The sequence below is a fragment of the Scomber japonicus genome, chromosome 10 (genome assembly GCF_027409825.1).
Source record: "Scomber japonicus isolate fScoJap1 chromosome 10, fScoJap1.pri, whole genome shotgun sequence".
In the NCBI taxonomy this organism is placed as follows: domain Eukaryota; kingdom Metazoa; phylum Chordata; class Actinopteri; order Scombriformes; family Scombridae; genus Scomber; species Scomber japonicus.
Genome location: NC_070587.1, coordinates 33,565,084 through 33,591,436, shown reverse-complemented (window position 1 = coordinate 33,591,436; position 26,353 = coordinate 33,565,084). Strand labels below are relative to the sequence as shown.

Here is a 26,353-nt window from a genome sequence, read left to right as displayed (position 1 = left end):
AAAGTCTCAAACCTCGATCATGTCGGCTGAGAGACGATTAAACACTAAACAGCTTCATATTTAACAACTTTCCAGAAGATGTCCCACAACATTTAACAATCATTCCCTTTTTTAAAAAAACCCTCACTGCCTAAGATCTGAAGTTCCTCTTCTTCTTCTTCTTCTTCTTCTTCTTCTTCTCGTGTTGTGTTCATGGACGTCGGTTTTTTTCATGGACGTCGTTGTCCTGTGTCTAGTGACGATGACGAGCTCCTGCAGTGACTTCACTTTTCATCAGTTTTGTGTTTTTTTTAAAAGAAGAAAAAGAAAGAAAGAAAGAAAAAGAAAGAAAAAAAACAAAAAAAAAAAAAAAAGTTCACGACCACAGCTGATCCCTTCTGAAACATGCACGAACCCATTTCCCCTCCGCTCCTCCTCCTCCTCCTCCTCCTCCTCCTCCTCGTCATCTCGCTCTCGCTTTGGGTTGCTCCTTTGCCCGACTTCTTTTCTTTTTTTTTGCAGGATCTTGAATGGAGACGAAGAGCTGCTGGATTCACACCGACGAGGCAAACGCAGGTACAGGAATGACCACCAGGAGGCAGCAGAGAGGTGAAGAAGACAAGCAGGTGAAGGCAGCAGGGGATTTTTGCCGTTTTCCTTTTTTTTTTTGTGTTTGTTTTTTTCCCCTTCCTCTTCCTCCTCTAAGGGAGATGAAGGCTGGGATCATCAGGAAGTGGAGTGTCTTGGTTGGTGGGCTGATCAGCACTCGAGCGGCGGGTGGAAGCTGCGTCTGCAGTCGATGGCTTTGGGGCTCGGAGGCTGAGCTCGTTTCTTACGCATCTCCTCGCGACCCATCGTACCGCTGAGACGAGAGTACGCCGCCTTGTACTTCTTATCGAACGCAGCTGACAGGAAGAGACAGGAAACAGAAAGATTAATATCAAACTTATATTCATCTCCACACTGAAGCCTGACTCATATACGAGCTGATAATATAAACCAGAGGAGTCAAACTCATCTTCATTCAAAGGCCACATACAGGGCAGTTTGATCTGATGTGGGCCAGATCATTAAAAAAGATGGAGGGAAGGAAGGAAGGAAGGAAGGAAGGAGGGAAGAGAAGGAAGGAAGGAAGGAAGGAAGGAAGAGGGAAGAAAAGGAGGAAGGACAGATGGAAGAAAGGGAGGAAGGAAAAAATGAAGGAAGGAAGGAAGGACAGACAGAAGGAAGGAAGGAAGGAAAGAAGAAAGGGAGGAAGGAAAAAAGGAAGGTAAGAAGGAACGAATGAACTAAGAAAAGAAGGAAGGAAGGAAGGAAGGACAGAAGAAAGAAAGGGAGGAAGGAAGGAAAAAATTACGGTAAGAAAGAAGAACAGACAGAAGGAAGAAAAGAACACAGGAAGGACAGTGGGTCAGAGTGAGGAGTCTTACCAACGTGATCTTTGCCCATAGCTGCCAGCGTGAGGAAGAGGAACTCTCTGTATAAACTCCTGGTGGACAAAACACATAAGATTCATTTTAACCACAGTCTGTCTGCTCATATATTCATTCATTCATCCTTCCTTCCTTCCTCCCTACTCCTTTTCTTACCTCCTTCCTCCCTACTCCTTTCCTTCCTTCCTTCCTTCCTTCCTTCCTCCCTCCCTCCTTACTCCTTTCCTTCCTTCCTTCCCCCCCTCCTTACTCCTTTCCTTCCTTCCTTCCTTCCCTCCCTCCCTACTCCTTTCATTAACTCCTTCCTCCCTACTCCTTTCCTTCCTCCCTTCTTTCCTTCCTTCCTTCCTTCCTTCCTCCTTTCCTTCCTTCCTTCCTTCCTTCCTCCCTCCTTACTCCTTTTCTTCCTTCCTTCCTCCTTCCTCCTTTCCTTCCCTCCCTCCCTCCCTCCCTACTCCTTTCCTTCCTTCCTTCCTTCCTTCCTTCCTTCCTTCCTTCCTTCCTTCCTTCTCTCCTTCCTTCCTCCCTCCTTACTCCTTTCCTTCCTTGACCTGAGGAAAACAGGAGGGTTAAAGTAACATAATTGTATTTATATATCTTATTTATGTCTGTAGACCATCAACATTAATTAAAATTAAATTAATCAATTTACAACATTTACTTCCTCCTCCTCCTCCTCATATTCCTTCCTTACTCCTTTCTTTCCTCCCTCCCTCCCTCCCTCCCTCCCTCCTTTCCTCTTCCTCCTCGTCCTCCTCCTCCTCCCTCCTCACCTCTGTATCCTGGGAGATTCCCGCTGTTTGGCCAGCGTGTCGATGAAGAGCGTGACGGCTTTGTGCACCTCGTTCATGCCGACCCACCGCAGCACTTCCTCCAGGAAGGCCAGCGTGAACGGGTGGTTGTGTCTCCGCCAGCTGTGGCTCCTCATGGGGACGCCACCTGGTGGACGGAGGAGGAAATGAGATATACTATTAGAGATAGGAGGGGAGAAGGCTCTGTGTGTGTGTGTGTGTGTGTATGTGAGAGTGTGTATGTGTGTGTGTGTTGATTTGTATGTATGTGTGTGGATTTGTATGTGTGTGTGTGTGTATATATATGTGTGCGTGTATATGTGTATATACGTGTGTGTGTATGTGTGTATGTACTGTATGTGTGTGTGTGTGTATATGTGTGTCTATGTGTGTGTGTGTGTGTGTGTATATATATATATGTGTGCGTGTATATATATGTGTATATGTCTGGATATGTGTATATGTGTGTGTCTCTTACTGTGGATCCTCCAGAGGATGTAGAGGGGGGGCCACTGGTCCGTGTCTGGAGTCAGCGTGTCCCACAGGAGTCTGACTCTGACTGCAGAGTTCTCTGACTGGGAGACAAACAGCAAACCATCAAACCTCCATAAACTAAACATTCATCGTACAAAGAGTCATAATTAACCTTCTAATGGTGATAAATACTTCAGGTTTCTACTCGTCATCATTTGTTCTCTTTTATAACATTATTTCATGATGATGAGGAAGGGAGGAAGGAAGGGAGGAAGAAGGAAGGAAACGAGGAAGAAGGAAGGAAAGGTGGGACGAAGAAGGAAGGAAAGGAGGAAGGAAGGGAGGAAGAAGGAAGGAAAGGAGGGACGGAGGAATGAAGGAAGGAAGGATGGAGGAAAGAAGGAATGAAGGAAGGAAGGAAGAAAGGAAAGAAGGAAGGAAGGTAAGAGGGAGGGAGAAAGGAAAAGAGGAAGGAAAGAAAGAGAAGGAGGAAGGAAGGTAGGAGGGAGGAAAGGAGAAAGAAAAGAGGAAGGAAAGAAAGAGAGAAGGAGGAAGGAAGGAAGGAAGGTAGGAAGGAGGGAGGGAGGGAGGGAGGGAGGAAGGAAGGTTAATGAACATGTATTTGGTTTCTCTTCCCTGTCGTCGTTACCTGTGTGAGCTGGTTGACGAGCGGCGAGGCGCGGACCAGCTGCAGCAGGTTGCTTGGCAGACCGAGGCGCTGGAAGTACCACACCAGGTTCCAGAAGATGATGGAGTGACTGTCCAAGAACTGAGGCTGAGCCAGCACCGCCTCGCCCTCGTTCTCCAGCAGACTCTCCAGCTCCTTCCTCAGAACCAGAGGGCTCAGGTAGGCCACCGCCACCTGAGGAGCGCCGCCCGCCGACGAGCCCTGAGGAGGAAAACCAGTCAGCGAGACACCAAACCAGAACAACAAGCTGACTGAAAAGAGACAGAAATACCGCTTTTCCACTGAGCTAGAGCTGGAGCTGGTGCTGGTTCAGAGCCAGAGCCTGACTAAGCACCGGTTCTTTGCTTTTCCACCACAAAAACTCCAGCCCCGAGCCTCAGAAAGGAGCCAGAGCAAGCACCAAGTCTTTGCTGGTCTAAAGCTAGAACCGATTACGTCAGCGGACTGGGGGCGGGGCTAACGTTTATTAGCCGGCTAGCGGGGTTAACGGTTTTTTTAACCGGCTAGCGGGGCTAACGTTTATTAGCCGGCTAGCGGGGCTAACGTTTATTAGCTGGCTAGCGGGGATAACGGTTATTAACCGGCTAGCGGGGCTAACGTTTATTAGCTGGCTAGCGGGGATAACGTTTATTAACCGGCTAGCGGGGTTAACGTTTATTAGCCGGCTGTGGGGTTAAAGATTTGTTGATTAAAAGTACTATTTTTATCATTTTTTTACCAGAGCTGTCATCTGCTTCTTCTCCTTCTTCTTCGTTTCCGGCAGGCTAGATGCCTTGCGCCATTTTGCTGCCTCTCACTGGTGAATCATGGAAGTGCTTCAAAGGCGCGCTGGCTATGTTATACAGTGACGTAATCACGTGGCTCCTTGCCGGTGGAAAAGCAACAGGTTCATAAGAGGAGCTTAGATTAGCACCAACTGAGCACTGGCACTAGCACTAGCTCCGAACCAGCACTGGCTCCAGCACTGGCTCTAGCACTAGCTCCGAACCAGCTCTGGCTCCAGCTCGGTGGAAAAGAGACAGAAAGAGCTGCTTGGTTACCGTGGTGGTTCTGCTGTTCTCCGAGTAGCTGCTGGTTTCAGAGCTGGAGTCCTCGCTCAGGCCGTTACACTGGTGTCGCAGCGACGCCTCATGACCACTAGGGGGCCTCACTGCGCTCTCCACCTCGTCCTCCAGGTTCCAGTTACTGCGCTCTACACTGAGAAGCACAAGAAGAGAAGACGGCTTAGACCTGGAGTTTATTCCACTGAACAACTTAAATGAGTTTATTTCAGTTATGTCTGTGTAATAAAGGTTTAATAAACTGCTCTCTACCTGCTGATGGGTCCGAGGTCACAGATCTCAGCGTTGAGGAACGGGACGAAGGAGGCGGAGCAGTACGGACACGACGAGTTCAGGTTGGAGTCGTCTGACGTCCAGCCGGCCATGATCTCCTCGTCATAAACCAACAAGTTACAGTTACGACACAGAGAGCAGCTGGACATCAACACCTGGACAGAGAGAGGAGGGAGGAGTTAGAGAGAGGAAACAGCTGGATATCAACACCTGGACACAGAGAGGAGGGAGGAGTTAGAGAGAGGAAACAGCTGGATATCAACACCTGGACACAGAGAGGAGGGAGGAGTTAGAGAGAGGAAACAGCTGGATATAAACACCTGGACACAGAGAGGAGGGAGGAGTTAGCGAGGAAACAGCTGGATATAAACACCTGGACACAGAGAGGAGGGAGGAGTTAGCGAGGAAACAGCTGGATATAAACACCTGGACACAGAGAGGAGGGAGGAGTTAGCGAGGAAACAGCAGTGTTTAACTTTAAGAGCAGAAAACACTTTAATAACATTAATGAATCATTTACCTCGAGCCCCACCCCCTCCTGGTTGGCGTCCCAGGACCTGCGCAGAGGGTACGCTGGACTGGGCGTCTCTGTCAAGTCGAGGTCACTTCCTACAGACAACGAACTCTGATGAGAGAGAGAGAGAGAGAGAGAGAGAGATTAGAGAGGGAGAGAGAGAGAGGGAGAGAGAGACAGAGAGATTAGAGGGAGACAAAAGTCCTGCTGTCCAGCTTTAAGTACGAGTAAATGTACATTAATGACATTATAAAATGAAATACCGATATTTGTGTTACCATCATTGCAAATTTTAACAAAATACTAATCATGACTTATGAATTAACATTTTTAAATGCAATTAAATCATGAAACTAATATTAAATCCAAAATATAATCAATCATGAACTTAAATCACTATGAAATACTTAAATTATTCATGTCATTCAGTAGGGATGAGTATTGATGCTTTCACTAAATATTTGCACAATAAGACTTTTGACAAATAATTTGGATATAATCACAAAGTGGCTATATGTCTTTTTCCATAAGATTAATCAAATATTAATTAATGCCTGATGGGGAATTTATGGATGTGAATTGGTGTCGAGTCAGAATATGAACAGCATGTAAAGAGTTAAGAGTTCAATAATCTTCATCAGGCGTCAGTGAGCAGGTCAGAGATATAAAAGTTCAAATAAAGCTGAAGTCAGACCTCTGAGGTAGCGTTGACCAGCCTCTCCTTGGCTTTCAGCAGAGTTTCAGCCACTTGAGCTTTCCTCGACTGCCTCTGCTCAGACACCCTTCGTCCTATCCCTCCTCCTCCTCCTCCCGGCCGCCGGTCATCCACGCTCGCGGCCCGTCGGACAGACACACGATGTCGGGTCGGGGTGAGGAGCTGCTGCAGTTTCCCCGCCAGGCCTCCTCGGTTCGGGGAGGTGACGTTGTTGTAGTTCTCGTCCACAACTTTGTTTCTGCTGGCCGAGTCACGTGACACCGCAGGTCTGGAGACCCAAAAGCACATTAGGAAGAAGAAACCTTAAAAACATCTAAACATTACGAGGGAATTAGCGTGAAACCTGGTACGAAATGCACAAAAAAAAAATCAAAATAGTGCAGAAAGAAACAAAAAGATGAATTCATAAACAGCAGTAGTAGAAGTACGATATATATAATATGATCCGATACGTATCTAGATACACGGAGTACAATACGATTCAGGAACTATAAATTTAAAAATGGATGGATGGATTTGGTTCGATTCAGTACGTTACGATACATTACAATATGGTACGTTACGTTACGTTATGATGTGTATGATACGATACGGTACGATAAGATACAATCCCGAACAATTTGATAGGATACGATGTAATCTGATACAATTCTTTGATTCTTTGTAATCTACAGTTAGACCGATCCAGCAGTCTGTCCGATGCTCTCACATCTTTTTAACCAAAACCAATTTTTTGATTCAAATCTTATATTTGTTTAACCCCTAGGCAGTACGTAATTATTAGGGCTATCAGTGTTAACGCGTTAATCGTGATTAGATTAATGCAATCCATAACGCGTTCATTTTTTAAAAAATCTCATTTTAATGTTGCAAGCCTTTTTGTCCCTTCTACTCCCCCGTAGACGGCTCCTCTAGCTGTAGCGCTATGCTTTGAAGTGGCCTCCTGCAGTAAACCTACCGCGCTGATGGAAAGTAAGAGAGCTACTGGACTTTTGAACGGCTTGTTTAACTTTAAAACACTTCCAGACGCTTCAGTTGACAAGTCAAAAATAAAATGCAACCTGTGTCAAACGGAGTTTAACTACCACCGGAGTACGTGGAGTTTGAGTTAGCACCTCCACGCTAAACACCCAGGTGCAGCCAAGCCAGCCTCAGCTCCACCAAAGGACCATTTTGGAGTGTGGGAGTCGCAGCAGAGTCGTGATTGATTCCCAGTTAAGACACTCTGGTAAGAAATGCTTTACATTATGGGCTTAAAACTGCCTTCAAATGGAAAATAACAGGATTTTAAACATGCAATTCAAAACGCCATTAATCGTGATTAACTATGGAAATTCTACGATTAATCTCAATTTAAAAAATTAATCGTTTGACAGCCCTAGTAATTACACATTATTATATAATTAAGGGTTGTTTCGGTTCTGACCTGCCATCTCTCTCTGCAGGCTGGCAGCTGCAGTCGGGCTCCGAGTCGGCCGACTCTGCACACTCTTTGTAGAAGGTGGAGAGGCAGACCTGACTCCTCCGAACGAGCACACCAGCAGGGGGCGCTGGAGGTGGGGTGGAGGTGTCTCTGCGAGCCAGAGGAGGTTTGCTGGAGATGGTGTCTCCGCAGCCGTTGGTCCCGGCGTTACGGAGGACGGTCTTCCTGCTGAGTTTGACCTCTGAAAGGAGAGAGAGGACGAATCGGTCAGAGAAGTTCAAACAAAGCGACTTCATGATGGATTCACCTGTTTATAGTCAGATATCAGTTCATTACATCCTGCTACTAGTCTACAGGGTTGATCTGTGAAATCATCTATGTGACTTATACTAATAAAGACTGTAAATGTTTCCTGATCTCCATGGTTACCCAGATGAAATGTAATATTTAGAACAATAGTATTCCATTAGCTTTATTTAATATAAAAGTTATAATGTAAGATCATGCCAAACTAGTTGATATGCTGTTTTATTGACTATTTACTGTTTTTAAGCAACGTTCAATTATTTGGTACAAAGTTTTTATGGTTACACCACTTAGACATTTTTACCATAATCCTCTAATATATTCTCTCTAAATGGATTAAAAGCAGAAATTTGATGCTGGGTCCACATAAAAAGAATGTGTGAAGTTATTCATACGTTTATTTTCACTTTTTAACCCTTTAAATTTAAACTAAACCACATGGAGACAGAGAGAGTTCAGGTCTTACTGTCGCTGGTCTTCATGCTGTTCAGACTGTTGCTCTTCACCAGCGATCCCGTCAGAGACTCGTGACTGGAGCTTTCACTCAGCCCGCTCCAGCTGGACTGACGAATCAGAGCGGAGGAGGGGCGGGGCTTCTGATCCGGGTCCATCATCGCTTCTTTAATAAAACATAAAGATTACATATCACCTCTTTTATACAACTCTACAGTAGATAAAGACATAAACACACAATACATATAATAATAATAATGCATTTTATTTAAAGGCGCCTTTCAAACCACTCAAAGAAACCTTAAGGACACACATAAAAAAAAAAACATATATGTACACACAAACACACTCACACTCACTCTCAGACACACACATACAAACACACTCACGTATACACACACACACACACTCACACAAACTCACAAACACACACTCTCACACACACAGAGAGAGAGACACTCACTCACTCACTCACACACTCACACACACTCACACACACTCACAAACACACACACACACTAACTCACAAACACACACACACACACACACACACACACTAACTCACAAACACACAAAAAAATCTATTTATTAAAAAAACATTAAATAAACTCATCGCCTACATGCTGAATATAATAACCAGTTTACGTACTAATGTTACAGTCAGTATGAATTTAAATGATTATTAAATATTATAATAAATATCTTCTGACCTCCCCGCGACCCCACAGAGCCGCTCTTCTGCCGCCGTTTGATTGGCTGTCTGAACTGAGCCACGGCCAATAGGACATTCCTCAGCTTGGCCCAGCGGAGACGCCCGCCCTGATTGGTGGAGGGCCACTTGCTCTCCAGCACCGCCTGATGGGGGGGGGGGGGGGGGGGGCACACAGAGAGTCAGTCAATGTAATGTCCCCATAAGTGACCATGGTGTGTGTGTGTGTGCATGTGTGTGTGTGTGAGAGAGTGAGTCTGTGTGTGCGCGTGTGTGTGTGTGTGTGTGCAGACCTTGTTGTAGTATCCGTAGGTGATGGTGTTTGGTGTGATTCCCGCCTTCTTCATCTCCAGCAAGACTCGAACAGCGAGAACCGGCTGACCGTACTGACCACACAGCTGCATGAGGATCCTGTAACACACCTGGAACACACACACACACACACACACACACGCGCACACACACACATACACACACACACACACACAGAGGGACTCTCTAATATCACGTTGAGCTACAGGAAGTTGATACTCTCTGCCAGCTGGAGCTAAACTTCACAATAAAAAACTAGGACCATAAACACAGATCAGCTGTTTCACTGCTGATCTGTAGAGAAGCAACCAAAGGAAAGAGAGGAGGCATGACTGGGCTTCTCTACTGTTTGAGGAGAGGGAGATACAACACAGAGACAAACACAGCAGCAGGAATTAAAAAAGGAAAAATGAGAAATAAAGCAGCTGTTTTATAGAACATCAAACAACATGAAATCTATCAAGACCAGTCTGAATGCTCACAATAACTACTTTAACCTTCCTGTCATCCTCTCTTTCTTTCCTTTCCTTCCATTCTTCCTCCATCCTTTCCTTCCTTCTTTCCTCTTTCCCTTCTTTCCATTCTTCCTCCATCCTTTCCTTCCTTCTTTCCTCTTTCCCTTCTTTCCTTTCTTCCTCCATCCTTTCCTTTCTTCTCTTTCTTCCTCCATCCTTTCCTTCCTCCTTCCTCCCTTCCTTCCTTTCCTTCCTCCCTTCTTTCCTTCCTTGGTCCCTTCCTCTTTTCCTTCCTTCATTCCTTTCCTTCCTCCCTCCTTTCCTTCCTTCTTCCTCCCTTCTTCCCTTCCTTCTGTTCTTCCTCCCGTTCCTTCTTTCCACTGTCCTTCTTTCCTTCCTTTCTCCCTTCCTCTTTTCCTTCCTTCTTTCTTTCCTCCGTCCTCCGAGAGAGAGAGAGAGACGGAGAGAGAAATCTGTTTTATTAATTATTTTTCATTAATTCAACCAACAATAAAACACTCCTAAACTGCTGCTGTTGTTCAGACTCGTACTAAACATAAAACATGTTCGCTCCTCTCCGTGTCTCACCTCGTCCGGCAGCACCACCTTGCGGTTCTCCATGTGTTTGAGGACATCGTAAGCAGCGTGCAGGGCTCGGACCTTAGCGCTCTCGGCCCGGACGAAGGTGGGCAGGTAGATGAACCAGAGCCCGTAGCAGTGACCCAGCAGACACTTAGACCACATGTCTGGTACCGCTGCGTACTTCTGAGCTCGCTTCTGGGCCAACTTTATCTCCTGAGAGAGAGGAGAGGAAGAGGAGAGGAAGAGGAGGAAAAGGAGAGGAGAGGGGAGGAGAAAAGAGGAGAGGAAGAGGGGAGGGGAGGAGAGGAGAGGAGAGTAGAGGAGGAAGAGGAGAGGAGAGGAAGAGGAGAGTAGAGGAGGAAGAGGAGAGGAGAGGAAGAGGAAAGGAGAGGAGGAAGAGGAGAGGGGAGGAAGAGAAGAGGGGAGGAGAGGAGAGGAGGAGGAGAGGAGAGGAGGAGAGGAGAGGAGAGGAAGAAGAGGTCACATCAGTAATATTCATAGTTTATAATTCATTTGTGTTGTAATTTGTCCACAAGGCGGCGCTCCTGCTTCACTGCTTGGAGGGAAAAAACCCACCAGACTGAAACATGTACCACTGAATATATATATAATATATAATATATAATATATATTCATACTTTACAGATACTGAAGTTGTTATCCCTTACATCCTGTTCAGGTAGTTTAACAGCTGTAAAAACACCACATACACATTTCTTCTAGATGGACCTTTCCTAATATATAAAAATGGAAATTAAATGCACTTTTTAAAGTTTTTGTGCAGCTGATACACATTTTTATAAATGCAAATGTACAAATTTGACCTGTGTTAGTTACAAAATGTATTATTTATTCATCATATTCTATAAAATAGTGATTATAAATCTATTGTTTCCATATAGAAACACACTATTTGCTCTATGACTGCTTTATTAAGGATTAATCAAACATGTATTAATGACTGATGAGGACTTTTTAATTATGAGTCACAATATGAACAGTATTTAAGGGTTAATAACTTTGTGAAGGTGGAGGGGAGTGTGGAAGTTCCTCACTGTTTAAAGATGTAAGAATGAAACTTACATCTGGTTTTAATAACAAGTGAATTAAAACATTTTCCAACAGATTTGCCAGTTTTCACTCCTTCATGCATTCTCCCCATCTTTGATTTAATCCATTTTTTAATCTGTTGTTTTGTTTTTCAGTCTATTCACAAACTACTTTCACTTCATCTTCCACAAAATGAAACCAGCCATTTATCTCCACCAATTTATTATAGTCTGACTCTGAGCTCTTTTCTGTCTAAAATCATTTAAGAAATTAACCACACATCTGTAAATTGTCAACACTTCAGTATTTGTATGTTTTTACGTAGCTTTTGTCTAATATTTCTTTACTTTTTAAGTTTTTATGTTATTTATCTCACAGTAGGAGGAATACCTGACGAGCCCTTTTGAGTTTTATTGGCTCATTCTGCTCATTTCTCTTTCTCTTTTTCTTTTTACTTAATCTCAAAAAATTCTGCATGTGTAATAAAATAAAAAAATAAAAAAATAATAATAATAGCCTGCATTTTATCATTCAACACTGTTTACTCGGGATGCTAAATGAATCAAACCTACTCTACCTTAACCCTAAAAAATCTCTTTAAACTCAGCGGCACAGAAGAGGACTGCAATCATTTAAATCTATTTTTTGGATCCAAAAATTTGATCTAAATACCTTTTTTCTTTCTGTCCCAGTGATCTGAAAATAACTGCTGTGGTTCACACACACACACACACACACAGACACACACAGATAGACACACACACACACACATATATATATAGACACACACACACATACATACACATAGAGACACACACACACAGAGACACACAGACACACACACACACATACATACACACACAGACACACACACACACACATACATACACATAGAGACACACACACACAGAGACACACAGACACAGACACACACACACACACAGTCTGTGGCTTGTGAATATTGGATGAGCAGTGAAATATTGATAGTGATCCACCGTGAGACTGTTCACACGCTTCCTCCTCTTTTCTCCATTCAGGGAAAACTGGGTCACAATGAAACAGTGAAACAACTCTTTGTTGCTATAGTAACCACCTCACTAAAACTGAAGCAAAGGAATTCACGGATAAAACTCCCCAGATTGTAATGATATTAATATGACACTAGTAACCACTGATCCATATCTTTAACAGTCACTCCAAATAGACATATTTCTCTTCATAAGAAATAAGTAAGATGATTCATATCTACTATTTTGAGACTAATTTCACTTCTTCCTCAGTTCTCAATCATTTCATTGGAAAACAAAACAGTGTGTGCTAATACACGATGATGTCACATGATGATGTCACATGTGGAGTTCCCCGAGGTTCAGTGCTGGGCCCAAAGGTGTTTATACTGTAATGTGTCCTGTGACTAATATATATAATATTAATATACACACACACACACACACATATATATATATTGTTCTGCAAAGGATCTTAAGCAGCTGCTGGATACAATGGAAACAGAATTAAAAACGTTAAAAGGATGGTTTGATATAAACAGGTTGTAATTAAATATTGACTTTGTTTATATATGTGTGTTTGAGTTTAATGACTAAAATAGACCAAATCAAACCAAACTAAACTGAATCAAAGCACACTAAAACTGAACTAAACTTAACACTTTATGAATAGATTACTTTATTAATGACATTAATATATAAACTATGTAATAACTGATCTACTCTCTAACAGCTATACTATATTATTCCACTTGATCATGTTAACACATTTACATTGTACTACTTAATATATATTTCTATAATCATGTTAATATATTCAGGATGAATGATTTTATGTAATTCTTTGTATAAATGCTGTAATTATGTAATTGTTGTAATAATTGTTTGATTTAATGTGGACAGCAGGAAGAATAGTCTTCATCTCTATGAAGACTAAAGGGGATCCAAAGGATACAATAAACAATACAACAGCAGCATCTATATTAATATTGTTTTATGCATTTTATATATTTAAATATAAACTCTTGGTCTTGGTTACCTGTTTGGTGCGTCGGGGGGCGGGGCTACTGGGAGCGCTGCCTTTAGCCGGGACGCGGAGCTGATCCTGAGGACGGTCAAACAGCTCCGTCTTTAGCGTCGGGAAGGTTTCATAACTGGAGACGAGAAGAGAAACATCCTTTTACATCAGACTGTGGGAGAAGCTGGGAAAATGCCCCCCCCCCCCATTAAATACCCCCCGCCCCATCAAATATATAAAGAATATATTGACTTATTTCATACGAGTGTGCTTGAGACTAAACTAAACCCAACTCAACCCAACTCAACCCAACTCAACTCAACTCAACTCAACTCAACTCAACCAACCCAACCCAAACCAACTCAACTCAACCCACCTCAACTCACCTCAACCCAACTCAACTCACTGAACCCAACCCAACCCAACCCAACCCAACCAACTCAACTCAACTCAACTCAACTCAACTCAACCCAACCCAAGTCAACCAACCCAACCAACCCAACCCAACCCAAATCAACTCAACTCAACCCAACCAAACCCAACTCAACCCAACCCAACTCAACCCACCCAACCCAACTCAACTTAACCCAACCAATCCAACCCAACCCAACTCAACCCACCCAACCCAACTAACCCAACCCAACCCAACTCAACCCAACCCAACTCAACCCACCCAACCCAACTCAACTTAACCCAACCAATCCAACCCAACCCAACTCAACCCACCCAACCCAACTAACCCAACCCAACCCAACCAAACTCAACCCACCCAATCCAACTCAACTTAACCCAACCAACCCAACCCAACCCAATTCAACTCAACCCAACCCAACTCAACTAACCCAACTCAACCCAACCAACCCAACCAACCCAATTCAACTCAACCCAACCTAACTCAACTCAACTCAACTAACCCAACCAACCCAACTCAACCCAACCCAACCCAACCAACCCAACCCAACCCAACCCAACTCAACCCAACCCAACCCACCCAACCCAACCCAACCCAACCCAACCCAACCCAACCAACTCAACCCAACCCAACTCAACTCAACCCAACTCAACCCAACCCAACTCAACTGAACCGAACCAAACTAAACTAACCTACACTCAACTCAACCAAATAATACACATTTAGGCTTTTCTATATGATCTCCTTTTAATAAGTAATGCAATATTTTTTCCACTTCCATTGATCGAGCCTCCCTGAAAATGTTGAAGCCTCTTTTGTAAGAGCATTTAAATCTTACTGACTAAAAAGTTCCAAGACGCACATAATACTATAAAGACTATAACTATATATAACAAGAGGAACTAAAGTCAGGAACTTAACGAGGAACAAAGTCCCTTTTTTAACCCTCCTGCTTGCTTTTCCACATTTTAAAGTGTGTCGATAAAGGAAGTTACACACATGGGTTAAAAAAAAAAAACAACCGCAGAGTTTTGAATCCAGATTTTAAACATGTTTTTTTGTATTCGTAAAGTGCCGTTGTACCTGTAGAGGGCGGGGCACTCGGAGCCGTCAGCTTCCTGCGGCTCTTCGGGAGGCATGATGAAGACGGTGTGTTCTCCGCTGTGAGTCTCATCCAGGTCAATCAGCCTCACGTCCTCAGGCTTCTCCACGTCCACCTGAGAGCAGAGCAACACACCCATGCATTTTTTCCCATTATGTTTAGTTATAATCTTGAAGATCTTTGAGAAGTAACTGTACGAGCAAACACGAGCCTGTGGTCCACTGAGGGAAGCTCCTGCATTTGCCAACCTTATACTTCCAATAATAGACATTAAACTTCAAAATGGAGATTATTCCATCATGCTAACCCAAGTAAATGTTCCCATAACCTTCAACTGTGTCCCCTGGGCTTCATCAGCAAAGTGACTTTTGAGATTGGGACTTCAAACTAAGTCGAAGGTGGTTTTGCGCCATTATATTTAGTATTTTTAGTATTTTATTGTGAGTAATAATCAGCGGGAAAGTAACAGAAAGTCTAAATTCTGACCTTTTGGACGCACTCGTCGAAGAACTCGAGGCAGGCGTGTCGGTCGCTAACGAAGGAGCACTCCTCAATGAACTGGGTGAACATCTGAGTCCTCGTCATCTGGTTGTAGAACTTCTGCTGCGTTCGATCCCGAGACTTCAGGAAGCCTACAACAGGAGGAGGAGTCCAGGTTTTAAGGGGTTTTATTCATCACAATTAGCTCGTAAATTTCCCCCTAAAATTAATGATTTACGTTAAGAGGACTCGCTTATACAGGAGGCGAGTCCCCACAACATGAGGAGTAACTGGTATAAACACACACACACACACACACACACACAGTTTGTCAGTGCGCACCCTGCAGGTTGAACAGGGAGCTGCAGTCGGTGGTGGTGTCTGACGGAGCCTGTGTGATGGGCAGCAGGAAGGATCGGTATCCTCGCAGCAGGCAGCTCATGAACCGCAGGAACGCCTCCTGGATCTCCAGCTCCAGCTGCTTCTGACGCCTGTAGATCTGATCGTAGTCCGTCAGCAGGAACTCCAGCGTCGCCTCCTCCTGGCCGGGAGTGCAAACTGCAGGAGGTATTTAAAAAAAAACATCCTGTAAACTATATGTATGTAAGATTCAATGATTTAAATGTTTGTAGGATATTTAATTTTTGTTTGTGAATTAAAATACTGCAGAGTGGAAATTCATTTTGTGTCATTAGTGCACTTGATTGACTTTGGGTTTTTTTGACTGGTTGGCGACATAAACGCACTACGCTGCCTGCAGGTGGCACTAGTCGGAGTGAAACCTGTGTTTGTTTTTTTAACAGGACGAGGCCTCGTGTGTTTGCAGCTGTCACTCACTCTTCTCCAGAGTCTTGTGGAGGTTTGTGAGGGTGTTGAACAGAGTCTTGCCGTGCTTTCTGGGTAATGATCGCCACGACAACGGCTTCTTATCCTCCAACCTGCAAGACACGAGAGGGAATAAGAAATCGTTAACAGTTTTAGTTATAGTTTTCAAGGCTGTGTTGGTTTGTTAAAGATGATATTTATTAACTATTTATTAAAACTGTGTAACAGTGAAGAGCTGAAGACGACCTGAGAACCTCCCCGCCCATGGCCCCGCCTCATGCCTATATAAGTAGAATCCATGTTTTTATTTTTCCCAGCATGCACCTGAAATTTTCAAGATGGCGCTGCCCAGATTAGAAACTATTGGCTTCCGAGCAGCAGTCCACAAACCAATGGGTGACGTCACGGATGTTACGTCCATTTCTGGAATGGCTGGGAATCAGTACTCAATGCCTTTAATCGATATCAAGTAGTATCGAAACGTCTCCCATTAAACGCAATCGATCCTTTTTGCACCCAGAGATAGAAAATATGAGTATTTGTGTGGACTTGCTCAGAGCCAATCATCGTAAGTGTTCTTGGATTTAATGCAACATTAAGACCAGAGGTGATATCTTCATGTTGTGTGTATGTCTGATGGTGACACATCTGGATTCACACTCACTGGAAGATGGTGTTGGTGTCCAGGTCGACACACACCACGTCTGTCGGGGGATCGTACAGGTCAAAGTAGCTGGAGTGGACGCCAACGATGAACGGCATCGGTGCAAGAAGCACGTCGGCCATCTGCAGCGGACACAGAGGGATGTAGGGACAGATCCAACGCAGAGGGAAACTGATCTGTAGAGAGAGAGAGAGAGAGAGAGAGAGAGAGAGAGAGAGAGAGAGAGAGAGAGAGAGAGAGAGAATCATCACACTGAGCTGACATCATGTTAAAAACGTCCTCTGAGTGTTTGAGTGTCTTACGGAGACGAGCGCCTCGCTGACGGAGGTCAGCACGTCGGGTCGCAGCGAGTGCAGCAGCAGTTTGTGTTCGGTGAGGACGGCAACCAGCAGCGTGCAGGCGTTCTCTGGGCCCAGGTTCTGCAGCAGCTTCAAGAAGCTCGCTCCACTGTGACACACACACACACACACACACACACACACACACACACACACACACACACACACACACACACACACACACACACACACACACACACACACACACACACACACACACACACACACACACACACACACACACACACACACACACACACACAAGCCTGTTTTTATTCAGTTCTATGATGTATAGAGAGACTTGGTGTCGTTCGTGCTGCAGGAAACTGACCTGAGAGGAAGAGGAGAGGAGACCGGCTGGCAGAGCAGCAGGTTGTCATACGAAGAGAGCTGCAACACACACACACACACTATGTTACTGTTATACACACATATACACATATATATATACATACACAAACACACACACACACATACATATACAAACACATTTATATATACACACACACTACACATACACACACACACACACACACACACACACACACACACCTCCACCTCATTTGTTCCCTCAGTGATTAAATCATCTTCATGCAGCTTCATCATTAATCACATCTGAATTATTTCTAATTATTTTATCATTTTAATATTTCTTAAATAAATTTCTCGCCCTCTGATTGGACAGGATCACTAGAGCGACTGATTCTGATTGGCTGTGGTTACCAGGTTCAGTGTGTGACCAGATCAGCGCCTACTTCCTGTTGGAGGAGGAAGTGAAGGGTTTAACACTTATGATGATTAATCTTCTGTTACTTTCACATCAAGTTAAAGTTAAAGGTTCAAACTGTCAAAAACTAAAACAACGTATTAAACTATTACACTCGCTTTCAAGCAGATATTTACAATTATTGCATCTCCATTTTAATACTTTTAAACTTCCTGTCGTTCTCCTCTGTTTTGACTTCTTTGAGGTGTGAGTGTGGGTCGGTACCTGAACGAGGATGCGCGGCCGCTGTGGAGAAGGAAACGGGACGTTGTGCATGAAGCTGGAGATGTGTCTGCACAGAGAGAAACATCAGTCAGGATCAATACATTAAAATATCATATCAAACCCTGAAATCTGCAAAAAAGGCTAATTATGAGTCAGAATATGAGAGTTAAGAGTTAAAGAGTTAATCAAAATGAGAAAACTCTAAATATCATTTGACTTGAAAAAAGTCAGGAAGGAAGGAAGGGAGGAAAGAAAGGAAGGAAGTAAGAAAGGACGGAAGGAAGGAGGGAAGGGAAGAAAGAAGGAAGGACGGACAGAAGGATTGGAGGAAAGAAAGGAAGGAAGGAAGAAAGGAAGGAAGGAAGGAAGGAAGGAGGGAAGGAGGGAAGAAGGGGAGGAAGAAAGGAAGGAAGGAAGAAAGAAAGAAAGGACAGATGGAAGGAAGGAAGGAAGAAAAGGAAGGAAGAAAAGGAAGGAAGGAAGGAGGGAGGGAGGAAGAAAGGGAGGAAAGGTAAGCAGGAAGGAAGGACAGAGGAAAGAAGGAAGGAGGAGGGAGGGAGGAAGAAAGGGAGGAAAGGAAAGCAGGAAGGAAGGACAGAGGAAAGAAGGAAGGAGGGAGGGAGAAAGGAAAAGAGGAAGGTGGGGGATGAAACAATGAGAGAAGGAGAGAGGGAGGGAAGGAAGGAAGGAAAGAAAGGAGGGAAGAAAGGAAGGAAGGAGGGAAGGAGGAAAGAAAGGAAGTAAGTAAGAAAGAAAGGAAGCAAGAAAGGAAGGAAGGAAGGAGGGAAGGAAGGGAGGAAAGGAAGGAAGGAAGGAAGGAAGGAAGGAAGGAAGGAAGGAAGGAAGGAAGGAACAGTCAGAACAGACGGGGTCAGTTTGACCCGTGAGGACGACAGGAAGGTTAAAGAATGAAACAAACAAAGTAAAAGCTAAACCTAAAGTCTGAAACATCAGAAATAAATAATAAATAATAATAAATTAAAACATTAAAAACATTTTTAAAAAAAAACAATAAATAAATAAATAATAAATAATCCCTCAGCTGTGATTAAAGAAGGAAGTGTTGCAGACTGACTTCTCGAGGGGCAGCACGTGGGGGCCAGAGATGGAGTATCTGTAGACGAAGGTGAGGAACTTCTGGAAGACGTTGAAGAAGGGCCAGTGAGAGAGGACACAGATGCTCTTCTTCACCTGCAGGCTGCGGTTAGTGATGGGCCGCCGGTCCACCACGCTCAGCAGACCCAGCCTCACACTCTGACGCTCTGACAGCAGCTCCCGGGGGAACGACTCGTAGAACTGGATGGCTGCTCCGTACACCTAAAGGGGGGGGGGACAAAGGGGGGTGGGGGGTAAAGACAACCAGGGTTTACAATAGGAGGAAATGCAGCTTTTACACTATTTTACATATAGCAACTCAATACAAGGTCATCTGTTTTTACTGTTACTTCCTTCCCTGTCTCCTTCTCTCGTTGTTTCATCCTTCCTACCTTCCTTCCTTCTTCCTTTCTTTTCTTCCCTCCTTTCCTTCCTTCCTTCCTTCTTTTCCTTCCTCCCTTCCTGCTTTTCTTTCCTTCCTTTCCTCCCTCCTTCCTTCCTTCCTCCCTTATTTCTTCTGTCCTCCCTCCCTCCTTCCTTCCTCCCTTCTTTCCTCTGTCCTTCCTTCCTTCCTTTCCTCCCTTTCTTCCTCCCTCCTTCCTTCTTTACTCCTTCCTTCCTTCCTTCCTTCCTTCCTCTTTTCCTTTATGTGTGTGTGTGTGTGTGTGTGTGTGTGTGTGTGTGTGTGTGTGTATGTATGTATATGTGTATGTGTGTATATATGTATATGTGTGTGTGTGTGTATGTGTATATGTGTGTGTGTGTGTGTATATATATGTATATGTATGTGTGTGCGTGTACCTTGTCCCCGCAGGCGGAGGTGAGGACGAAGGTGGAGAAGACGGGCAGCTGGTATTTAGTGTTCAGAGGCCAGCTCTCCACAGTGACACCCATCGGCAGGCAGAAGACCGGCACCGACTCCGGCAGAGGAAACGCCTCCAGGTCTTCCTCTGGGTACCGGCTGATCAGACCTGCAGACGGTGACAGTGTTACCACGGCAACCACACATCAGCTGCTAACATGTGTTCAATCTGGTCGGTAAATATCGACCAAAACTAGACGCGTAGAGGTGAAAGGTCAAAACTCCTGCAACACTTTTACTTTAAGGATCAGTGATAATAAGTGTTGGTAAGATGATGAATTCATATATCAGTTCAACTAGATTTAAAAGCAGCATCAGGTTTGTTAAAATATACATTTAGTATTTTTGTTGGTTTTATTTCATTTAAATGACATTTGAAAAGTTTTCCTGAGTGGAGTGGAAACTGGGATGATACTCACTGGCCTCGTACACCAGAGCGTTGGCTTTGGCCACGGCTCTCTTGTAGCACACGTACAGAGCTGGACCCCACTATACAGGAGGGAAGGAAGGGAGGAAAGGGAGGAAGGAAGGAAGGAAGGAAGGAAGGAAGGAAGGAAGGAAGAGTTAAAACAGACAGTGTCAATTTGACCCGGGAGGACGACATGAAGGTTGAAGTGCAATTATCCTCCTCGCCCCTCTCCTTTCCCCTCCTCTCCTCTCCTCTCCTCCCTCTCCTCTCTTCTCTCCTCTTCCCCTCTCCTCTCCTCTCCTCCTCTCCTCTCCTCCCCTACCCTCCTCTCCTCCCCTCCCCTCCTCTCCTCTTCCCCCCCCCCTCCCCCTGCTCCCCTCTCCTCTCTCCTCCCCCTCCCCCTCTCCTCCCCCTCTCCTCCCCTCCTCTCCCCTCTCCTCCCCTCCCCTCCCCCTCTCACCATGCCGGTGTTCAGGTTCTTGTCGACGCGGCAGAATGTGTGTGGAGCGACCTCGGCCTTGCTGGGCAGCAGCAGAGCGATGTCTGTGACTCCCAGCGTGTGGAGGCCCTGAGAGTCCAGCGCTCGCCGGTACATCAGGAACACGCGGTGAGCCGTGGGAGCGCCGCCGGAGCTCAGGCTGGCCGAGCGACTGTACGGAGTCGTCTCGATGACGTACCAGCCCTGTTTCAGAGGATCCTTCCCCTCATACAGAACGCTGCAGGGAGAACAAACAACATCTGAAATTAATATATTATTATTATATATTCAATATTCAATTATTCGTTAGTTAACCCTCCTGTTGTCCTCAAGTCAAGGAAGGAAGGGAGGAAGATGGAAGGAAGGAAGGGAGGAAGATGGAAGGAAGGGAAGGAGGAAGGACGGAAAGAAGGAAGGAAGGGAGGAAGAAGGAAGGAAGGAAGGAAGGAAGGAGGGGGGGGAGGAAGGACAGAAGGAAGAAAGAAAGGGGGATGGAAGAAAGAAAGAAGGAAGTCATCAGCCAGGTCTTATTAAACATCAACGGTCCAAAGTCTCTGAAACACTGAGTGTCCCTGATTCTCCTCCAGAGTCTCAGACCACGTTACACAACAGCTCTCAGCTAGAGGCCGTAAACCCAGTCTGACGAGGACAATCAAAAACAAGGGAGATGTAATGTGATGTGTAATGTAAGAGGATTTGTTTCATTATCCACTAACAGGAGTTTAATCCACAGTAATTAAATAGTTCAATGAGATGAGAAGAAAAAGACAATAGATTTGAGTGTGATGGTGACGACACAGTCTGCCCACCACAGCCTTACATAATCCTCTATTATATAAGCTGAGGCTTTAATATGCAGCACATGAACTACTAACACCGTGTCAGAGGGGGGGGGGGTGGAGAGTTGATTTATTTATTCATTTCAGACTAAAAGAAGCTGGATCATGTGTTGATAACTGCTTTACTCTTTACATACTGGAAGGGAGGGAGGAGGGAGGAGGGAAGGATGGAAGGATGAAGGGAGGAAGGAAAGGAGGGAGGGAGGAGGGAGGGAGGAAGGAAAGGAGGGAGGGAGGAAGGAAGGAAGAAGGAAAGAAAGGAGGGAGGGAGGAAGGAAGGGAGGAAGGAAGAAGGAAGGAAAAGGAGGGAGGAAGGTAGGAAGGAAGGAGAGAAGGAAGGAAAGGAGGGAGGAAAGAAAAGAAGGAAGGAAGGGAGGAAGGAGGGAAGGAAAGACAGAGAAGGAGGGAGGGAGGGAGGGAGGAAGGACAGGTGGCAGGGAGGAAAGGAAAGGAGGAAGGAAGGAAGGAAGGAAGGAAAGGAGGGAGGGAGGGAGGGAGGAAGGAAGGAATGGAGGAAGAAGTAAGGAAAGGAAGGAGGAAGGAAGGAAGGAAAGAAAGGAGGGAGGAAGGGAGGGAGGAAGAAAGGAAGGAAGAAGGAAGGAAAGGAGAAAGGAAGGAAGGAAGAAGGAAGGAAAGGAGGAAGGAAGGAAGGAAGGAAGAAAGAAGGAAAGGAGGAAGGTAGGAAGGAAGGAAAGAAAGGAGGGAGGAAGGGAGGAAGAAAGGAAGGAAGAAGGAAGGAAAGGAGAAAGGAAGGAAGGAAGAAGGAAGGAAAGGAGGAAGGAAGGAAGGAAGGAAGAAAGAAGGAAAGGAGGAAGGAATATGCAGCACATGAACTACTAACACTGTGTCAGAGGGGGAGGATGGAGAGTTGATTTATTTATTCATTTATTTGTTTATTTGTTTGTTTCAGACTAAAAGAATTCACATTCATAAATTCACCATTATAAAAGGTTTGATTAAACTTATGGGAGGAAAAAGACATTTACAATCATAATTTTTAAAGAATATGATGAATACAACATGTTTGAATGCAGATTTTTGATTTTTTAAAAATTAAAACAAGTCCATATGAGTGTTTTTATATTGTTAATATCATAATTACGTAAATGTTTGTCTGCTAGTCTGCGCTATATTTACTTATCCTGTTTTAATATATTATTTTTACACATTAATATACCTCTTTACCTTAATCTAATTATACATGTGTATAAACATGTTTGAAGGTATGTGTACACATGAATGTGTAGGATGATGTATGTGTGTTTTATTACTTATTTTTATTTATCTAGTTAATCATTTTATTAATTAATTAATTTTATTCTTTTCTACTCTTATTATTTATTCTTATTTTAATTCCCCCCTCCTTCTCTCCCCTTTTAATTTATCTTTACATTTCCTCTCCTCTCTCTTCCTTTAGCAGAGGATGAAGTGAGAACATGTGCTGCCAGCAGTGAGCAGCAGATTATTGTGGGAAGCATCACATCATCAGAGCAAAGTTGACCATTACAACATCAGCTAAAGTTAAAGCCATGGTTACCAGAGTGTTCAGTCCTCCACACTATTTCCAGCCTGTACATGTTAAATAAATGTGCAGCGTGTAGACGGACACTGAGATAATCTGTTCATGTTCTCCTGACTGGATGGATTTAACGTTGGGAAGTGAGAGCGTTGTGATTCTGGAGGATAGATGGAGAAACAAACAGAGCCTTTTCTTTTTAAAAAGGAGGGCAGCGGTCTCTTCCTCTATCACAGACAGGCTTCGGTTGTTTGGGTCTGCTGCAGAGGACAAGTGATGAGTTCAGATCAGCTCAAATAAATCACCCAGACTGAACAAGCACAGGGCTGAACACGCTTCTAAAACTAACCCAGCACGTTCAATACAGTTATACATTTACATTTATAGAGTACAGCTCAGAGTGCACTTGGTTTTTATTTTATAACATAACAGATAAAATGCAAAATGCAAAGAAAGAGAAATAATTAAGAATAAAATAAAATAAAAAATAAAAAAATGAATAAGAAAATGAATACAAATAATAATAATAATAAATAAATAAAATTAAAATAATAATAATAAATAAATACAATAAAAAATAATAAAATAAAATAAAAATAAAACGAAATAAAAATAAAACGAAATAAAAATAAAATAAAATAACAAGAACAAGAACCTCTTCACTAGAACCTGATCACATTTCATTTTGTTCTTGCAGCTTTCTGCTCGTCCAAACTCTCCATTAAGACACTAAACCCTCATTTAAATACTGCTGTCTGCTCCTGTTGCTCCTGTTTTCATTAAGCACTTATTCTCAGTAGATCATCTATTACACTGAGCTGCTGTTTAGTACCTTTATTTGGGATCTTAGTAAGTAAGTAAGTAAAAGAGGACTCAGTGTAGCTGCTGTCTGCTGCGTGTCTCACCTGATGTCCAGGATGGGCGGCTTGTCTTTCCCTCTCCGGTAGCACAGGTACAGATGCGGGTTGTTGATGAGTCCGGCGCTCAGCTCGGCAGAGTGTCCTCCCAGCGTTCTCTCGATGCAGGTGAAGCCCTCCGGCACTTCCTCCCCGAGCCCCCGGGCGATCACAGCCAGGTCCGTCACCGGCTCCACCGCCCGGCCCGACGAAGAGGAGGAGGAGGAAGATGAGGAGGACGTCGAAGAGGAGGAAGACTTGCCATCCTCGTCCAGGGGCCTCCAGGGCCCCGCAGGGTCCAGACCTGCCACTACAAAGTAGTCCACCAGCTGGGGACATTTCTCCTCCGTCATGCCGCCTGTCTGCCCTCCACTGCAGAGACACACAGAGACACACAGAGACACACAGAGACACACAGAGACATTTACACTCATTATCTAAAGGTTAGAGGAATTACATCTCTACATTTAACCTTCCTGTCAGCCTCACCGGTCAAACTGACTGTTCCTTCTTTCTTTCTTCCATCCCCCTTTCTTCCTTCCTTCTGTCCTTCCTCCCACCCTCCTTCCTTCTTTCCTCTGTCCTTCCTTCCTCTTTTCCTTTCTCCCTCCCTCCCTCCTTTTTTCCTCCCTCCGTCCTACCTTCCTTCCTTCTTTCCTGTCCTTCATTCCTTCCTCCCTCCTTCTCTCTTTCTTTCCTTTCCTCCTTCCTCTCTTCCATAATTCCTTCCTCCCTCCTTTCCTTCCTTCCTTCCTTCCTTCCTCCCTCCTTCCTTCCTGTCCTTCTTTCCTCCCTTCCTCCGTTCTTTATTCCTCCCTCCGTCCTACCTTCCTTCCTTCTTTCCTCCATCCTTCATTCCTTCCTTTCCTTCCTCCCTTCCTTCTTTCCTTTCCTCTCTTCCTTCTGTCCTTCCTTCCTCCCTCCCTCCTTCTCTCTTTCTTTCCTTCCCGAAACCTGCTCCTCATCTCTGCTGCTACTAACATACACACACCTGAATCTCTGACTTAACTGTTGGTGGTTGAGTTGCATTGTGGGTAATGTAGGCATTAGTTTTGACAACTTATAAAAAATAGAAGAAAATGTCACAGCAGTACACTTATTATTTATTTATTGTATTATTATTATTTTACTTTCACTTTAAACCAAACCGGACAAACTCTTTACAGTTCAAAGTCGATCAGATACACACATGCAAGCACACACGCGCAAGCACACACGCACACGCGCACGCGCACACACACACACACACACACACACACACACACACAGAGACAGAGACACACACAGACACACACACACACAGACACACACAGATAGAGACAGATAGAGACACACACACACACAGAGACAGAGACACACACACACACACACACACACACAGAGACAGAGACACACACAGACAGACACACACAGAGACAGAGACACACACACACACACACACACACACACACACACAGAGACAGAGACACACACAGACAGACACACAGACACACACAGAGACAGAGAAACACACACACACACAGAGAGACAGAGACAAACACAGACACACACACACACACCATGACTCAGTGACCTGGAGATAAAACCGCTGAGTCAAAGTCTCGTGATGCAGACAGACAGCTGAGCATCCTCAAAACCTGACTCGTCCTTTTCATCTATATTCATCTTCTGTTTTCCATTCATGCTACAACACTTTATTCCTTTACTATAGTATTTTACACACACACACACACACACACACACACACACACACACACACCACACACACAAATATATATATGTACAGTACCAGTCTGTTTTGACTTCCTTCTTTCCTCCGTCCTTCCTTCCTTCCTCCCTTCTTTCTTTCCTTCCCTCCTCCTTCCTTTCCTTCCTTCTTCCACCCTTCCTCCCTCCTTCCCTTCTTTCTTCCTCCCTCCTTTCCTTCCTTCTTCCCTTCCTCCCTTCCTTCTTTCTTCCACCCTTCCTTCCTCCTTTCCTTCTTTCTTCCTCCCTTCCTTCCTTGATTCAAGGACAACAGGAGGGTTAATTAAAACTGACTCTGCAGCAGCGAGCAGAATGAAATGGTACTTTTTAAAACCTCCTGAAGCCTGTTTTGAGGGGTTGACCCCGTCGTCACGGCGACACACAGCTGATGTAAAATATAAGAGAGCAAACACACACAGAGAGGACGAGGTCGACTGCTCATGGAGGGTTACGTTAC

At 44.4% G+C, this 26,353-nt stretch overlaps 1 protein-coding gene across 1 annotated transcript; it reads right to left on the bottom strand.

Moving 5' to 3' along the window:
* Nucleotides 1-696: 696 nt before the first annotated feature.
* On the bottom strand, nucleotides 697-24,548 carry LOC128366624 (DENN domain-containing protein 4B-like). Its single transcript, XM_053327360.1, has 28 exons — nucleotides 24,160-24,548; nucleotides 20,882-21,137; nucleotides 20,432-20,501; nucleotides 19,952-20,121; nucleotides 19,131-19,372; nucleotides 18,056-18,122; nucleotides 17,396-17,454; nucleotides 17,029-17,173; nucleotides 16,727-16,902; nucleotides 16,075-16,175; nucleotides 15,580-15,795; nucleotides 15,244-15,389; nucleotides 14,739-14,872; nucleotides 13,265-13,379; nucleotides 10,175-10,381; nucleotides 9,113-9,241; nucleotides 8,821-8,965; nucleotides 8,124-8,276; nucleotides 7,355-7,592; nucleotides 5,908-6,196; nucleotides 5,220-5,324; nucleotides 4,679-4,854; nucleotides 4,406-4,562; nucleotides 3,327-3,566; nucleotides 2,682-2,778; nucleotides 2,186-2,351; nucleotides 1,410-1,468; nucleotides 697-884 (listed from the first exon to the last, which is right to left on the bottom strand). The coding sequence occupies exons 1-28, from the start codon at nucleotides 24,501-24,503 to the stop codon at nucleotides 739-741; spliced, it is 4,548 nt and encodes a 1,515-aa protein (XP_053183335.1). The 5' UTR covers nucleotides 24,504-24,548; the 3' UTR covers nucleotides 697-738.
* Between the last annotated feature and the right edge of the window lie 1,805 nt (nucleotides 24,549-26,353).

What these genes read in the sequence shown, in the direction of transcription:
- LOC128366624 (XM_053327360.1), bottom strand. Translation starts at nt 24,503, where the DNA reads ATGACGGAGGAGAAATGTCCCCAGCTGGTGGACTACTTTGTAGTGGCA. An exon ending in GGCCGCGCATCCTCGTTCAG is followed by an intron (nt 17,455 to 18,055) that starts GTACCGACCCAC and finishes TGTGTGTTGCAG; the next exon opens with CTCTCTTCGTATGACAACCT. An exon ending in GAGTGCCCCGCCCTCTACAG is followed by an intron (nt 13,380 to 14,738) that starts GTACAACGGCAC and finishes TCTCGTCTCCAG; the next exon opens with TTATGAAACCTTCCCGACGC.